This window comes from Chaetura pelagica, unplaced genomic scaffold, assembly GCF_000747805.2.
Source record: "Chaetura pelagica isolate M959 unplaced genomic scaffold, ChaPel_1.0 scaffold83, whole genome shotgun sequence".
Lineage (NCBI taxonomy): Eukaryota > Metazoa > Chordata > Aves > Apodiformes > Apodidae > Chaetura > Chaetura pelagica.
Window position 1 is genome coordinate 5,371,926 of NW_009952893.1, and position 18,954 is coordinate 5,390,879.

At 37.4% G+C, this 18,954-nt stretch overlaps 1 protein-coding gene across 1 annotated transcript in view; it reads right to left on the minus strand.

The window, feature by feature from the left end:
* Positions 1-18,954, minus strand: part of NCOA2 (nuclear receptor coactivator 2) — a 73,419-nt gene that overhangs the window by 44,592 nt on the left and 9,873 nt on the right. Inside the window, exons 3-4 of the mRNA XM_009995599.1 lie at positions 5,243-5,346; positions 168-345 (exon numbers count right to left, since the gene is read on the minus strand). Of these exons, the coding sequence (XP_009993901.1) occupies positions 168-345; positions 5,243-5,346 (282 nt within the window). The remainder of the gene's footprint in view (positions 1-167; positions 346-5,242; positions 5,347-18,954) is intronic.

The following is an 18,954-nucleotide window of genomic DNA, read 5'->3' on the forward strand; positions in this document are numbered from 1 at the left end:
TAATAATATTAATCATTCATACAGCCTATATATACATTAAAAATAAATACAGTCTATATTATGAAAGTACAAGTAGTAGAAGAACATTAACTTAAGTTACTGCAACAGTGATTTATGAAACCAAGGTTAAGTAAGTGATACAATATGAGGAAAAGATATATATATACCTAAAGATTTTGGCAGCAGGATTTTGACAAATTCATTGTGGTCCCCTACATGCAGGATGCTATATATGCTTGTGTTCATCAGCTCTTCTTGGTTGTACCTTAGGTACTGTGTCACATTCTCAGAAACAAACACAACATTACCTTCTGGGTTCACTACAAAGAAGAACCCATCTAGGGCCTAAAGGGAAAAAAAAAAAAGGCAAACAAAAAGAGCAGAGAGAGAGAGAGAGAGAGAGAGAGAGAAAAGGAGAAGAGAGAAACAATACCAAACAATCAGATTAACAAGATACCCCAAAAATAAATACTCCCTTCAAAAGACATAGCCAAATCTTTCTGCAGCCACCCCAGATCTTTTATTCTTGGCTATAATAGAGAAGGACGTATTTCAGGTTGAGCATCTAATCTTATGTTTATCAAACCAGTGTAAAAGCAAAGAAAGGTGCATATCTTCCAAAAAAAATGAAACCCATGCATGAAAACAAACCACCACCACCCCATCCTAAACAAACAAAAACAATGGAACAGGTTGCTACCTATCTGGCCTTCCTATGAAGTAAGAAACCTAGACCAGAAGCTTGTTCTTCTAGACCTACAGCCTGTATGCTACTCTATGCAGCACATGGGAGACTGATCCCAGGAAAATTTCACAGAATGTGCTTGGCACAAGGCAAGGCAAACACTGGCAGAAAGGAAAAAAAAGGCTTTCTCCCTGTCCATAACAGTGCATTTTTATATAAATGAACCCCATGCTGTTGGGAAGATGAGGAGTTAAAAGCAGAGAAGAGCAAAAGAAGCTGAGAGCAGGCAGAGAGGAGTGAGGATGGGGCACATTTAGTCCCTGCTCCCAGGACTGCTTTTTATTTCGTTTGACACCAGCTTAATTTAGTCCACATATGATGCAGAGAACAGGAATCAGACTTTTACCTCTTAATTTCAGCTCTACAGGTAATTCCAAAGGACAAAGCTTTTGTAAGGAAGTGTCTAAATTAGTAATTTCTGCTGATTGGTCTCCCTCCTTATCTCTTGTGATGGTGACAACCTAGCTGCAGCATTCTTTCCAAGATATTTGCTGTATGTTATCTGAAGCCTAAGACAAATACTACATCACTTCTACCTGATGAGGATAAAGCAAAAAACTGAGTAGCAGCCACAACTTCTCATGCAAACTTTCCTTTCCTTAAGATGCAAGCATGGATGTGGATGGTAGAAATACTCCAAAATACAGCCCTCTAACCTATGACATAATGAGCAGATAATGGGAGGTACATTTAAATCTAGAGCACCAAAGCTTTTGGTCTAAGCATTCAATTAACAATTAACCCATACAGACTTCTCCAATTTTGCTTGATTTATTCAACTCTCTCAGAATTGGTGGGAAATCACAAGAACAGTTAAGTTTTTGCATCTCCAGGGACAGAAAACAAGTCAGAAAAACAGGCAAGCCATGATTCATTCTGGGTTAATTAAAAGTGAGTGGCTCTGTACTAAATCTGAACTCAGCTCACTGCAAAACAGTCTGACAAAGAGAAGCTGCCACAGCAAGTGTACATAGGCATGTGGCTTTTCTGAGATGACCAAACTTGCACACTGTACACCTCACGTGTTGGTCTTAGCAGGCAGTCCTCAAGTCCTCAGCCTACAGACACATACTAAAAATACTGTACACTACTGAGCACTTAGAAAATCCAGACAATAACAATAAAAAAGAGGAGGCTAGGGAGGGATCTTATTTCTGTCTTCAGTGACCTAGCAGAAGGCTAAAGAGAAGACAGAGCCAGGCTCCAGTCAGATTTTAAGAAGGGAAGAATGAGATGCAATGACACAGGCTGCAAGACAGGAAGCTTCATGGAGGTACAAGGAAAAAAAACCCAACCACCATGAAGGTGGTCAGATATGGGAAAAGGCTATCTGAAGAGCCTGTGAAATCTCCTTCCCCAGAGATATTCAAACCTGGGCTGGACTCAAACCTGAGCCACCTGCTTTAGTTGACCTGCTCACAGTGGGACCACACAAGCTCCAGAGGCCCTTCCCAAATGTAGTTAATGACTCTGCTAAAGGGGAGGAACAGTGAAACCACAATGCACAAATGGAGTGGCTAAACTAATGGTTGCCAAGTGCTTTGTTTGTTCTATTTTTAAATTACAAAATAATAAAATCCACAAATAAATGTACAAGTATATACTTTTCCTGAACAAAACATACATTAAGATAAACTAGGTCTTTTTTATTCCTGTTAATTGTCAACAATTCTAATCTCTGACTTGGTTTTTATCATAGCCTTCTTTTGTTTCAGATTGTTCTTGGTTCCTCTTATTAATTCACTTCCTTTGGAGAGCTCCCTCCTTTCCTCCTTTCCATGTGCTTTTGTAACACTCATGACATTTTCCTGATGACCAATATTTAGTTCAATGAACAATGATTTACATGATTTAATTAATTGAGGCTCTAATACAATTTTCTGTCAGCATGTCTGCTACGGATTAGTGTCTTAAAACTACATTTCACCACTGCTTGAAGCCACTGTAAGCTTTGGTTTAGTCCTCTTTACATCATGATAGCTCCCTGTAATATCTGAGCATATGAAGAGCTGGACCAGAGAACTGACTTGGCTGAAAATTGGTTCAAGACAAAAAAGCCCAACAACCTAAGCAAAAAATGCTATCCACACCAGTCCCCTGAACTGGCCCACCATGAAAATACATGGCATTTAGAGCTGGCAGAAAGGTGTGGGATTGGTGGAACCACTCTGTGTGGCAGCATTCCATGCTTACATTGATGCAAAGGGATTGCAAAGCTAAAGCCACATCTTCAGAACACAACATTCAAAGGTAAGCAAGATGGCAAACAAGAGATTACAAGAGTTACTGGCATCCCACAGTAATCTTCAGTTTTCCCTACTATTTCCTACTACAGCAACTACTTTGGCAAGGAAGCTCTCTGTGCTTTTTCCTCAGAGATGCTTCTTGGGTTGACCACAAAAGCGGTCATCTGAGCCTAAACACAGGGTCTCCCAGTTTCCCATTTCTTTGTATTTCATTAATAAAATAATCTTTCAAGTAAGCAGCAGCAGGCTTTTGAGCCAGTTAATGCACCAAGCCACAGAAATCTTCTAGAAGCCTCCCACTACTGCAGTAATTTCTTAATTCTGTCCCCAGATGTATGCTACCACAGTAAACACCTACAACAGTAATGAAGGCCAGCACACTTTTCTTCAGAGCTATTTGGACAATGGGGGAACAAATAATGGATAACATGCTGGAAAAGAAGGTAAGAGAACAAATTATTTTAGATGATACACTGGAATAGAAAATACAGTTGTGTTCTTTGAGCTGTTGTCAGCTCTCTCCACTACGCTGTCATTCTCTCTTCCTACCTACTTTCTGCTTTACCATGAAATATGTTAAAATACTCCTCAAAGGCAGCTGCATGATGAATTTTACTCACTGTCTTCAGCTGGAAATACTCATTATTTGGAGGATTCTTCAGTTTTATTCTTGAATAAAACGAGACAATTACATTTCTAAACCAAATCAACTAACAGACTACTCATCAGCATTGCCATCATTATTATTACTGTTTGGCAATGGAAAAGGGTATGTTTTTGAAGAGATTGTATACAGGGGTTCTGTAAATATGAAATAACTTAACTGCATTTCCTTAAGGAGATAAAGACACAAAAAAAGGTATCTATAGTCTTTTCACAGCAAACATATAACAGCTTTTGGTTCTTTCAAGTTTCTTGGTACAAAAGGACCACCATTTATTAATTTTGTTCCACAATCTTTCATTTTTAATATGCAATCGTTTTACTGTGAAGGAAAACTAAATTAAATACAGTAACAGAACAGACGGGTAATTTCACATGTCATGTTTGTTGCAATAGCCAATCATGCAAGATAAGCCAGGAAAAGAAAAAGCATCTTCTTATTTTCCTTGTGATTAAAACAGGTCCTTACAATTACATCAATAGAAAGGCAAAGAAAAAAATTTAAGACAGCATGTAAGAGAAGGATGTTTAACCTTGTTCGATAGCAAAAAGAAAATAGTCAATTCAGAGAGCACATACAATAAATATCAAATTAAGTAAATTTGTTGCCCCTGCTTTTTAAAGAATGCTTTCACTCCAACTTGCCTAGTCTTCCTTGTTTGGTACTGTGCTTTTGGAGTCTTCATTTTGTACATTTATTTTGAAACTGGTTTCCTCTAACAAAGAATGAAAAATAATGCAAATACTTAAACCTGTTATAACATTAATCTTTCTCTTGCAACTTTCAGAGCTGACAGAATAATTATGTTTCTGCCAAACTTGGTTCCTTTAGCTTGATTCAGAGCATGTATTTTGTTTTAGCCAAACTAACATTTATTCTTCCTTATAGATAAAGACTACAGTCAGAACAGGAATAAACACTTTGCAAGTGAGCTTAAGCAGATAAAGCAGTAGTGCCAAAGGACAGTACAGTATGACATTAGGATCTCAGATAACACACCTACCCAACATCACTATTAACATATGTAGAAGCTAGGTTTTAACCATGGAGCCTTTTGAGATATCAAAATAACAGCTAAAATCAGACAGAAATTGTAACTGAACAAGCTGAAATAGCTTGAAAACTCTCCTAGATTACTTTCATATTATAGAGGGAAGATTCATGCTGAAATGATAAACCATTAAAACAGTATAGTGATGGCATGCCATTTTAGAGGAAGTACTACTCAGGTGTATACTAATGTTTAGGTACAACAGGCCTTACGAATCTATCACTGTTTATAACAAAACGTGCACATGCAGATACCCAAGATTTGCCACCCCCACTTAAGCCCCTCAATTTGTCTGCCTCACAGAGCAGCTGAATAATCCCTTTCTCTGCTTCTCCCCATGCCAAGTTTCACCTCTGGAATCAACAAAAATATGCTGCCTGCTCTTAAATTACATAATCCTAAGTAGCCAGAATGGCTTGTCTCTCTTGACCATTTTTTTTACTGCAGGCTCTGACTGCACTCTTTCATTTAATTACACTGCTCTTTATCCTAGGGGAGTAGAACTGGCTTAAATAAAGGAATTTTGTGCTCTTCACCTCAAGCATCATTGGTCCAAGTGCATCCTTGTCGATGACACTCTGACCTGTCGATGATACATCTGCTTTTTGCACTTCATCTTCGTTAGCTGCTGCTGCTTTTTCTGCAATATAAAAAATTATGTATTAAATGACAGAGTAGTGCTAAGTGATATAATAAGAACCTACCAAGTATTTAGTCTAGCTATGAAACAGTTACAGTGCAACAATTCTGAAAACGAGATTAAGTAATGATTTCACAGAAGCGTAACTAGTATATATAGTTTTGAAGTTTTAAGACACAAGTGAAATAATTTCTGCTGTTACTTTACTAGACATTTTACTAAATTCTAAAACATAACTCTGGGCAAAGAGAAAGGCTACTTATGGAGGTACAGTGAGCAAAAGGCAGCATCAAGGTGTATCAAAAGACAGATCTAAAAGTGTATGCAAAGCTCACAGCTGCACAACTTTTCCATGATCGCTATATTTAGAAGGAAAAACATCAGGCCGCAATCTACTGTTTCAGTACTGAGAAACAGCAGTGTCATTTCTGTTCCCATGCCTCCACCCACATTTTTACTATCATATTATTTTTATACTACCTTATTTACCAATATGTTATTAGAACTACATACATTTTCAAGTGCTGTACTTGAAAACTACAGGCAAAAATATACTGATTTAAGGTTTCTGAAGCATAATGTCAGCTATTACAATATGTTATATATAGTATCACAGATCATACTAAACTCCAAACATAAGGCATATTCATATATACTGGAACTTTCAAATCAAGAGGGTTTGTAATTCCTATTAAGTAATGGACTGTATTAATTTTTATATTCCAAGAATGATATTGGTATTTAATGGTGTTAAGTAACAAAAGTAATCAAAACACTATACAAAATACATATTCGACATTATAATTTAATGGAACGCTTAATTTTCTGTTGCTAGTTCTATACTCAAAACTTTCCTTTATTGATTTTCAAGCAATTAGGTAAAAGCTAGGGCTATATTGCAATCTAGAATACTAAAAATCATTAAAGGTTTTAAAAATGTTAATATTAAGCAATAGATTATTTTAATAAACAAAAAAGCACACTGAAATGATGATAAGAATTCTACAACACTAAACCAGAAGAATATTCACTGTTGGAATTACTGAAAATACCATGTGCAGGTGGATCAAAGGGACTTCAGAAAATTATGCTTAGTGAAAATTAAAGCATTGGTCACACAAATTAAAATGTATGCAAATACACAGTATTTCCCACGATCTGCAGATCTAAAATACTGTAGCCAAAGCTCCTCTGAATCCTTTCCTTGGCAGAAGTTTTAAGGTCAGTGTGAAAAGGTGCTACTTAGACATATAGTAAAAGAGCTGCTTCTCAGAGCCCTCAAATGTTGTCCTGTCAGAGACCACCTGCTGGCAATAAGGCTTTGGTCACTCGGGGTGTCTCACCTTAGATTTCTGTGGTTTCTTGCTTTCATAAAAAATGGGTAATGAAAATCTGAGCTGTCTTCTTAGGGTGTGTTCATACACAATGTAAGACCATTATGACCTGGTCTAGTGGTAGGGTTCCCTGCTCATGGTAGGGGGGTTGGAACTTGATGATCTTTAAGGTCCCTTCCAACCTTAATGATTCTATGAATAATGATGAAACAAAATTGTTCTGAAGATGGACTGTTGCAAGTGATGGAATAAAATTATATCACCTGGATTAGCATAACTGAATAAATATGCCAGAAGTAACTATTAACCCTTCCTCTGCCTCTTAAACTCATCAGAATACAAAGACTGCAATGGGATTTTCTTTTTTTCTTTACTGTTGCCAAAAAGCAGAATTTAGGTGTAACAGAAAAAGCCCTAAACAATCCCTCCCATGCTTGCAATAGAGCAGAGTTGGCACCATAAGATGATACAATGCTGAAAACATGTTCTAAAAATTGTGAAAGAATTTGAAAAATATTCTAAAAATAGGGTTGAGCTTTTAATAAAGTCAGAGATGATATTTGTTTCCCATCTGTTCCCGGTAATATAAAGTGATCCCTGGTTTCACACTGCAAAACAGTATAATGGATATACAGCTTGCTGCTTTCACCCTCTCACTGCTGCAGCCATGATACCATCTCGAGTACTGGAGAACATGAGATTATCCTCTGTGGGCTAGAAATGGAAGGGCTGCATACACCAACAGTAACGGTGTGCAAGCATTTCCACTACTCAGTATTTACAGATTTCACTGATTTATGAAGACTACTCTTATGATAATTTTTCCAACAATACAAAATATTTGTTGAAGATTTTTCTCCTTAGAACCACAGAGTTTATACAAACCAACCAAAAGTTATCTATTAAAACCACTGTTATCTTTTGTGCACACAAAGGTATTATGCAAAGAAAATGTAGAAGTTTTTAATTACTGTAGAAGCTGTGATACCAGGTCAGATCAAGGATCTCTCAAGCCTCACATCTAGTCCCTTACAGTGGCTGTTTTCCCCTCTGGCTCCTTATTTCTCCATTTTGATCCCTGAATGCTTCTGCTCCATCATCAGCTGTATCTCGCAACCATCTGACTTCTCAACTTTCTTTTCCCTTAGAAACTTTTTTCCACAGGAGGCCAACACCTTTGTGGGATCAATAAACACCGTGTTTGCTCAAAGAAAAAGCCTAACAAATGGAGAAAATATGACAATGCTACTTAGACACAAACATTGCCTATCTGCCTCCCCCAGTGAGGGTGACAACATACAGTGGTGTTTGGTCATAATGTTTGGACATACATACCAGGAGCCTTTATAAATCATAAGTACTCCAAAATTATGGACTTCATAATTTGATCTGTAACTTCATTGTGTAAGAAGTTAAGTGGCTGGTAAGCTTAGATGAGGCTACACATTCAGACCACATTTCCCAACACATCTATTCAAGCTTCATTGTAGAGGAAACCATGGCCTCAGACACCCTCTGAGCAGGACCAGCAGTAATTTACATAGATGCTATGAACTGCAGCTACTGATCATGTTAAGCTGTGCACTAAATTATCCATTTTTGACTACAAACTACAAAGCCCCTCATGAAGATTCTAACAGCACATACAGGAAAACCAAAAGTGCAAACCCTGTCAGCAGTGTCATCCTGAAAGAGAGGCATGGGGAACGTCTTGAAATGCAAAACTTTTCTTCAGCAATACAGCATGCAGGGCTAATTGAGAACAAAAATGTGTTGCAGGAAGGTAGGAAAAAACCAGCATCTGATCCACAAATTTCTAGTGCCGATAACACTTGTACATTTATGACAAGCTGGTATTTGTTGGGCTTCTGGCGTTAAGTAGCGGAGCAAAAATATGAAGTTTACTTTTCCTTTTTTTACTTCTATCTTTTTTTAGGTTCACTGAGGGCCCTACAAACAAATCAAAAGCAGATAGAATTTATTATCTCTACACTGGATTAATGATTTTTGAATGTTAGGGGTTAGGAAAATAGCTGCAGAGGCCCAACCTTGCAAAGTCTCTCAGAAGCCTTTTTTCCAGCCCCATGGGAACTGCCTGTATTATCGTGTGACTATAACCACAGATGTTTGATTTTTCCACTGTGGGCACCAGCAGGGAGAGCAGGAGCTCATTCCCTTATCTTGCACCTTCCAGTGATGCTGCCTCCTAGAACAGTGATGCCCCTGTTCAATGTAAAACACTAGGGAGGCCTTACCAGGCATCCTACGGGCAGAGAGGCTAAGAGGGGAGGTTTAGTGTGGAAAGAGAAATACAGCCTTGTGCCAGCAGGGGAAGTGAGCAGGGTGGAAAGAGGCTTTCCATGGCTTCATCTCCACACCAGGAATTCTGCACTGGAGAGGGAGCATTGAATCAGAAACCAGTCCCATTCTTTTGAATATGACTACCAGGGATCAAGCATATTTTATCTAAATTACAGCAGAATAAACTTAATGCGCATGAAATAATTATTAGCTCTGCTCAATTAAGAGTTTAGCCTAGAGAGAGGAAAAAATTTAAATAAAATAAAAGCACTCCTGAGAGAGATACTACAAAGACTGTATATATGTAATTATGTAGCATTTTAGTAGTGAGTGTAAATTTAGACTTTAAACTGTGAACATGTTTACAACTATATACACAGTAATATACTAAAATACATATTAATATCTTCAATTTGGCATGTTCCTAGTGATCATAAACTACATTTACTTTTCTACGTTAACATAGCGAAGAAAGAAGAAAAAAAAAGCCCTCAAAATATTTTCTGACAAATTTATCAGTGAGAAAGCCTCAAGCTTTACTTGAAGCTCATTCCAGATTCTGAAAGCAAACCTTTGTGAAATCACATTAGCTTAACAGAAATTCATAAGTCAGAGAAAGAGAAGCCAAAAGCAATAGTTTGAAGTCTCCTGCTACATTTTAACTTAGGAAGCCTTCTTGTTTTCAATCCTCCTAACTCAAGCTATGTTGGTTCCCTCTGGATTTCTGACAGCACACTCAGAAGTGCTACTGACGGGCATCACCTTCTCTTGACTGTGTTTCAAACTTCCTCTTCCTACAGGTGGTCAGGGAGGACCAGCGGAACCACCCAAAAAGCTCTCTTTGTATTCAAGCTCTACACCAACTTCCTTAAAGAAACCAGCTACAGAAATATATCCTCCTTGATGCTCTCTGCAAAACCAAAATGCACGTTCAAAGTAAAGAACAAACCCATAAATTCTGGAGGGACTGCAAAAAGCTGAAGCATCATCTGAAGAAACAGTTTGCACCAACACATACTTATTTTATTTTTCATAGGAGAAACACTTAGGATTCTTCACAGAATGAGGAGAAAAAAAGGGACACTGGCAAAACCCTAGACAGGGCAGCACCGGTGTTCTCCAAACTGCTGAGAAGAGATAAACGGAAGAAAACCTATAACAGGCAGAATCAAATTTATTATCCAATACTGTTTAAAACAGGGTTTCTCAGGTGCCCCATATAATTCCTATTCATAATTTTCTGGAGCTGCTACTCTAATGCCACACCCATCTCAAATCATACACCCTCATTTACAAAGTAACAGATACAAAATATAAGGAAAGAGATCTATTACAAGGGATACTAAATAGCTCAACTCTGTACATTAGAAAAATCACACAAATCAAGAAAGATGCTTGTAACAGCAGCAACATTGCTTGAAAGTGATTGTAAATGCTATATAATGTTTAAACATGCAATTAAACTTTACACTGCCACTATCTTGAAAACAACTTATCTTCTCAATGTTTTTGTATTCATTAGCCAACTACTTCTTGCCTCACGCATATTTGTGAAAAAGTATACCCTGTGTGGTCCTTCTGATCTCTCCTGAACTGTTGTGCAAAAATAAAACTTAAACAACCAAGGAAACAGTAAAAGTAGGTGAAATATAAGGGTAGATACAGTATAAAAACCTAATGCTAACGTATAATAGAAAGTATACTTAGCAAACAGCTAAATTTTAGTTGACATTACAGTTTCTAGTATTAGATTTAATAACATCTGTGTATGACTTTTGCTGAGTAATGATATTGACTGTGGTAATGGACAACAGGTTTTAAACATGAATAGGGCTATGCAAAAAGTGCCTTCTAATGTATCAAGTTGAATGAAAAACAGAAAAAGCCAAACCAAAACAAAGTAACAAAAAAAGAAAGCTTATATCTGGTAACATGAGTAGTTTTGGATCACCACACATGATGAAGTGAAGGAGCGAAGAATGTGTAAGTTATTTTGATGCTTGGTTAACCACAGGGAAAGCAGCTCTGCCTTGTAGCTGTGTAATTCAAAGCTCTACAATCTGTGGCTCAGATGGAACTTGATATCCACATGCACGTTTCTTACCCACTGCCTTGACACAAGCTGTTTTTCCTCCCTGAAAGCAAGTAATTTTTCAAAAGACTGGTGCCTAAGAAACAGTAACTATTTCAGTCATCAATTTTAATACCGGCTTATCCCATCCCTGTGAATAAAGTTAGCTACTATTTTAGGGAAGTGATTATGTAGTGAGGTTGCTCTTTCATCATACAGCGTACATCTGTCCACAGCAAAGAAGCTATTAGACTCTTGAATACATTTTTCCCCCAGAAACTATAGATCAAGTCTTACAGGAAAAACTATGCAACATCTCAGGAAGGTTTTAGGAGGTAAAACAAGGGAGAATTATGCATCTGCACCGAACTAAAATTAGAAAAGCTGCCATATGGCTCTGTGAAGCCAGCAGCACGTTCTTATTCATTAGGAAGCATTCTGCTAACATAAAAACACAAGGCCTTCCTGTGCTCTCCAAATGTGTTTATCTTTTCAACATCAATGCACGATATATCACCAGGCTGCTGAAATCTCCTGCAGTGCATTTTAAAAAAGCACAGCTGCACTTTTTCTCAGCACATTTATTCACTGCAAGCAATCTAGGAGCACAGCTTTGCCCAGCTCCCCAACACACAGACCTCTTGTTAGCACAGCTCAGCCCTCGCCTTCCCTTGGAGAGGGCCCTGCACCCACCCGCCTGCCCAGCCCAGCCCACATCACCCCACAGCTCCCCATGCCCTGCTATACACATCACACCCACATGGTTTAGCATCATATTTACTATGCTGGTAGAAGGACACTTAAATGGTAAACAAACCCAGAGCTGAAGACAAAAGCCCTTGGGAAGCTGTAAGCTCAGCTTCTTGCTCAGGAGCAACAGCACTTAGAACACCCTGTTTCCCTCTCTGCAGTGTTTTTGACTTCTAATTGGTACAGCTGCTCTCCTGTCCCAAAACATCTGCCCCACCTTCCCACTGTAATGAAGCATCACTAAGACTCTAGAGCTCTATTAAAAGCTCCTTATTCTCACAAAACCACCACATTCGTGGAGCTTTTCAAGCTTTGAGTGATGTTTGCTCTTAGAAAATTCAGTAACAGTAGCCAGTGTATAAAATTTTCACAGACATTGAAAGTAAAATAAGCACTGAAAAACCAGCATGGATTTAAGAATAGAAACAAATAGAACTAATAATATATAAAATTAATACTAGTTTCATTTATCTTAATAATTTTGACACTTCTCCATTGTTCTTTTTTGGACAAGTCAGCATTTTTGTCACCCAATACAACTTCTGTAAGAAGTACTGACTGAGAAATAATACCCCCAGCTCAGTTAAACTGGAAAAGAATCAGGCTGTCAAGGACAAAAAATCACATTTGACTCACCAAGAATAGTGTATCTCTGTATTTATTTTTGCTAAACATTTAATATGCATTTTTATTACCCTTTTCTCAGTTTCTTCTCTTTCCCACTCTCATTTTCCCTGTACTTTCTGTTGTCACACCCACAAAATCCCATTTTTCACTCATGGTTACAAAATTCAATGGTCTGCTTCTTGAACGTGAGGAAGAGGAGAGGAGGCAGTGGTGGAAGTGACTCCTCCTTCCCTCCCTTGCCCCAGGAGCCAGTCGGCTCCAAGCCCTGTGAGCCAGGGGATATAGTGCCCTGCTCCCGGAACACGGCTCCATCCAGAGCACTGAGGCCAAGTCTCTATAAATACACTTAAATAGCTTCTCTAAAGAGTGCTAACCCTTGGATTTAACAGTGACAATGAAAAGTGATGTTACTTATAAAAATAGCATTATTTTCAGAAATATGCACTTACTATTCCCACATTTATCTACTTAATGGACTGGCAAGGATTAGTCATGTCTGGGATGATGGTCACTAGCATCGGGTAGATTAAGGACTGGGGACTGAACTACTCTGAATTACAACACCCCCAAATTCTCAATGACTTGATCCATGCCCAGCATGCAATAAAAATACAAAACAACACCGCAAGTGAATCAATTGCCTGCTGAGATTATTTCTAGTATTTTTATTTTTCAGTAAAGACACAGACAACTGCTGTCCTATCATTTAAGTGAAGTCTAAACTAAGACTAAAAGTAACCCTGGATACAGAAACAATTTCTCATCCTATGTCTCATTTTAAACTGTGAGTTTATGTCAAACAACTGCATTCTGTGGAATGTTTTTTTCATTAAGATCTCTTGAACGTGGAATTAAGCTTCCAACCTTCACCTGCTGACCCCCTGGACATCCTGCAACACTAACCTTTTCCACTAAGTTGAAAAAAAAATAATGATAGGAAGATAACTGGATCTAGTTTTACTCCTGCAGAATTTTTATACAGATCATATGTTACTAAAATATCTTAGTACATTCAACATATGCTTTTATATAAAACAAAAACCTTAACTTGCAAACTGACAAATGAAATGTGTATGTGTGCATATTCCTGTGTTTATAAGCTATATTCTTTCTCTTTTTTTTCCAAAAAGACCACTGTCTTTCCAGTGTGTACTGACTGACTAGAGAAAGAGCATAAATAAATTAATCATCAAAGGTGCTGCCTGCCCAGGAGATTTCCCTGTCAAAAGACCAAAATCCAGGATGGTGCTGAGAATTTATAATTCTCACTGGTTTAAAACGCTTCTTAAACATAATGGATTTGGGGTTTTTCTTCTGCATTTACACTTTCTAGGAACGTGTAGTCACCAGCATAATCTCAACTCTGACTGGTTGCATTGTAATTTAGAATATTTTAAGTGCTTAAAAAACAGTATTTAGACAACAAAGGAGTACACATGGCAGATCAAGTACATTGGCTATGACTGCCTTACCCAAAGAAAGATACTCTCAATTTAATCCATCACTTATTATTCTATTCTGGAATCAGATAAGCAGATTAAAATATATGTATCTGTAGCTGTATACAGAAAAAGTTACATACCCAGGAGACAGTTTCGTCTCTGTTGGTATTTAGATGACTTCAAAACACTTAACATAAACTACTCAACTGCACATGATAACAAACACCATGCATTGACTTGAAATCTGTTACATTAATACAGCTGAATTTAAAAAGAAAGAGCCAAGCTAACTGACTTCTGCATTGAAATATTAGATACAAATATTTGACATCACTCACTTCAACAAAGTAATTATTTTCTTTGATATGTACTAAATTAGGACATAACATTTTACTGTATTTTTTGGCATTTACAATTTTGTAAGTGTTAGATATTTACTTAGTGAGTGACCTCATCTTGTTTTGATAATTCATCTCTAAACCCAGTATTAATATAAATGTCTAAATTGTGAGAGTCCGATGCTCCTTAACACTTTGGCTGAGCTGATGTTTTCAAAGACAAGAGATATGGCAGGATCTGATAATTTCATTCAAAACAGGGCTCCATCACCGTGTCAGAATAATATATTGCTTTCACAAATATTAACAGCTCACTAGTTGGTTCTTTGACACATAAAAAAACAGGTGAGATTTTGAAAAGAAAGATACAAGGGTTAACACTCCTTAGACCAGGATCTGCAGATTCAATTGCCAAGCTAATTAAACTTCTAGGTTTCCAAAACTTAGACCAAAATAACATACTGGAATATTTCCATTTCTTGAAGCCTCACTTTTATGTACTCAACCAACTGTTAAAAGGAAACAGATGACTCCCTTGCTTTGAGTGCCACATTGCCATGATTACAAAATATCTTCTTTATTTTAGGATGCTGATGATAAATCTTTGTGACACACCAAATCATTTGCCACAACAGGCAAAGATCTTTTTGCTTTTATAAGTTACTACTGACGACTGCAAAAGTTTTCAAGAGACCTAATATAGCACACCAAAAAGAAATATGATGGATCATGGGCTCCCTATGAGCCCATGAAAGAAAAAAGTTTCCATAATAAAGTGTAGGCCAAAATGGAGCACAGATAATTGAAGACAGCTAAGGAAGAACAGAAACAAGCTTAATTTAATGTGTCCATGCTAACATGGATAACAGGGCTCCCACTGCTTCTAATAGTCTAGATTACAGTAGATAAATCTTTTATGAAAAAGCTCTAAATCATTAAGGACAAGTAAAGTTTTCTTCCTATAACAGCCCAGTGTTCAGAAATAGAAGTTGGGGCCCCTCTTCTTGCTTGTCTAACCCACCATCACAGGCTCAAGCCAAACGTTTAAGTTAATTTAGAAACAAAAATGTTCCTATTACTGCAAGGAAAGCAAAAGCAAAAACAAAAGCTTCCTAAAAGAACCTGACTACTTCTGCGTTTTAGTTACCTAAAGGAATTTTAAAATCCAAATCCTTCATGAAACTGTGTTTAAGGTTCATGTATTTCAACAGCAGTTACATTATGTCAGGTACATTATTAATAAACTGTAGCTGTTGGAAGGATGTTAATGACTATTAACACGTAACATTTAAGATATTCTCTAAAATTAAAAGACCTTTTATCATTCGCTAGAAAACTCTGGCTTATCTTTTTGCTAAGATTTACATCTGCACAAAGTAATTTTTAATCTCAATTACATTAATTTGTTCTGACGGATTTTTAAATGACTGCTAATAGAACTGATAGGTACAAATGGGTTCCCTTCAACAGGCTGAATACAACTTAATTAATGAGGCATTATTGTTTCTTGTTTTCTATTTCACAGAATCACTGAATATTAGGGGTTGGAAGGGACCTCCAAAGATCATCAAGTCCAACCCCCCCGCCAGAGCAGGACAAAAAAAACATAACAAAACAAAACAAAACAACAAAAAAACAACAACCCACACACCAACTAGGACAGATCACTCAGAAAGGCATCCAGACAGGTCTCGAAAGTCTCCAGAGGAGACTCCACAACCTCTCTGAAGAGATTCACTGCAGGCTGGGAGGGAGGGGCTCCTGTTTGACAATCACTGAATATGCTGAACAAATGCAGCTTTACCCAGGAAGTGTTGAAGATCTTTAGTCTGCAATTTACTTACTCGCTTTTCAACATGGATGCCTGCTCCTCACTTCACCCAACAGGTGAGACCTTTTCAATAACAGTTGTTACTTCCACAGGGTTTATCTCAGCCTTAATATTTAAGTATACTAGGTTTTGAGCTATGTATCTCCATTCTAAGCCATCTGTAGAGCTGGGCCAAAGTCCTTATTAAAACCAAACCAACAAAGAATCACCCACCCAACAAAATAAACCAAATCCTCTCCTTTGACAAGGGTTTAAGCTATTGACTGAAAGGACATATGCTCCTTGTCTGCACTGTGCAGAAAGAAAGAATGATGATGCCTATAAACTGCACAGAGCTAAGGGAAAGGAAGAGTATTCTTACACAGTAACTCACAAGGACCTCAAAAAAGCCAATATCCTCCCTCAGCTATCTTTAATTAAGGTTTTATGGACTGGCTTTTCTGCCTGCCCCACCAATACAAAGAGCAAGGCAAAAAGCTTACTGGGCATCTTTACATTTTAGATTGCCAAGTGCAAACACAAAATTGTATTTTGAACATTAAGTACAATGGCCTGACAAGCTGTACCCTAATGTCCAGTTAAAAATCAGCATCTCTAGCAGCTAGACAGATGGTGACTCTAAGTTTAATAGTAAACACAATAATCCTTGATATTGATCAGTGTAACACTCAACAATTCATTAGTAGGTTTCGTCACATTCCCTGAAACTATCTGATAATTTCTTACTGCAGCACTAAGAGAAAAGACAGTATCATAGAGACCAGCAAATGGAATAAAATTTTAACAGGCATGGTGATGATGGTCCAAAAACTATGGCTAAAGCCCCACTGAAGGCAAGAGAGAGCATAACCAGGGAAGGGAAAACAAAATGCAGGACAACTCTTTTAAAAGAGAGGAAAGAAAACAGCAAAGGCTTAAAAATAAAGCTCTTCAAGAGAAAAGGGAGAAATAATTTAGAAACAAAAATGTTCCTATTACTGCAAGGAAAGCAAAAGCAAAAACAAAAGCTTCCTAAAAGAACCTGACTACTTCTGCGTTTTAGTTACCTAAAGGAATTTTAAAATCCAAATCCTTCATGAAACTGTGTTTAAGGTTCATGTATTTCAACAGCAGTTACATTATGTCAGGTACATTATTAATAAACTGTAGCTGTTGGAAGGATGTTAATGACTATTAACACGTAACATTTAAGATATTCTCTAAAATTAAAAGACCTTTTATCATTCGCTAGAAAACTCTGGCTTATCTTTTTGCTAAGATTTACATCTGCACAAAGTAATTTTTAATCTCAATTACATTAATTTGTTCTGACGGATTTTTAAATGACTGCTAATAGAACTGATAGGTACAAATGGGTTCCCTTCAACAGGCTGAATACAACTTAATTAATGAGGCATTATTGTTTCTTGTTTTCTATTTCACAGAATCACTGAATATTAGGGGTTGGAAGGGACCTCCAAAGATCATCAAGTCCAACCCCCCCGCCAGAGCAGGACAAAAAAAACATAACAAAACAAAACAAAACAACAAAAAAACAACAACCCACACACCAACTAGGACAGATCACTCAGAAAGGCATCCAGACAGGTCTCGAAAGTCTCCAGAGGAGACTCCACAACCTCTCTGAAGAGATTCACTGCAGGCTGGGAGGGAGGGGCTCCTGTTTGACAATCACTGAATATGCTGAACAAATGCAGCTTTACCCAGGAAGTGTTGAAGATCTTTAGTCTGCAATTTACTTACTCGCTTTTCAACATGGATGCCTGCTCCTCACTTCACCCAACAGGTGAGACCTTTTCAATAACAGTTGTTACTTCCACAGGGTTTATCTCAGCCTTAATATTTAAGTATACTAGGTTTTGAGCTATGTATCTCCATTCTAAGCCATCTGTAGAGCTGGGCGAAAGTCCTTATTAAAACCAAACCAACAAAGAATCACCCACCCAACAAAATAAACCAAATCCTCTCCTTTGACAAGGGTTTAAGCTATTGACTGAAAGGACATATGCTCCTTGTCTGCACTGTGCAGAAAGAAAGAATGATGATGCCTATAAACTGCACAGAGCTAAGGGAAAGGAAGAGTATTCTTACACAGTAACTCACAAGGACCTCAAAAAAGCCAATATCCTCCCTCAGCTATCTTTAATTAAGGTTTTATGGACTGGCTTTTCTGCCTGCCCCACCAATACAAAGAGCAAGGCAAAAAGCTTACTGGGCATCTTTACATTTTAGATTGCCAAGTGCAAACACAAAATTGTATTTTGAACATTAAGTACAATGGCCTGACAAGCTGTACCCTAATGTCCAGTTAAAAATCAGCATCTCTAGCAGCTAGACAGATGGTGACTCTAAGTTTAATAGTAAACACAATAATCCTTGATATTGATCAGTGTAACACTCAACAATTCATTAGTAGGTTTCGTCACATTCCCTGAAACTATCTGATAATTTCTTACTGCAGCACTAAGAGAAAAGACAGTATCATAGAGACCAGCAAATGGAATAAAATTTTAACAGGCATGGTGATGATGGTCCAAAAACTATGGCTAAAGCCCCACTGAAGGCAAGAGAGAGCATAACCAGGGAAGGGAAAACAAAATGCAGGACAACTCTTTTAAAAGAGAGGAAAGAAAACAGCAAAGGCTTAAAAATAAAGCTCTTCAAGAGAAAAGGGAGAAATAAGGAAATACAAAGAAAATCCACTCTACATAAAATATCACTTTTGACAGCGAGTGACAGGGAGTATTGTGTTCAAAAAAGTCAAGGAGGGTATTAAGAAATTACTAAAGATAGAAAAATAAACTCAAGCACTCAAATGTTTCCTCCAAGCTAAAAAGGTAATAGGTTTTGTAGAAAAGGTAACAAGAAGAATTTTATGTTATTAGTATAAAATGCCCTGATATTTTTCCACCCA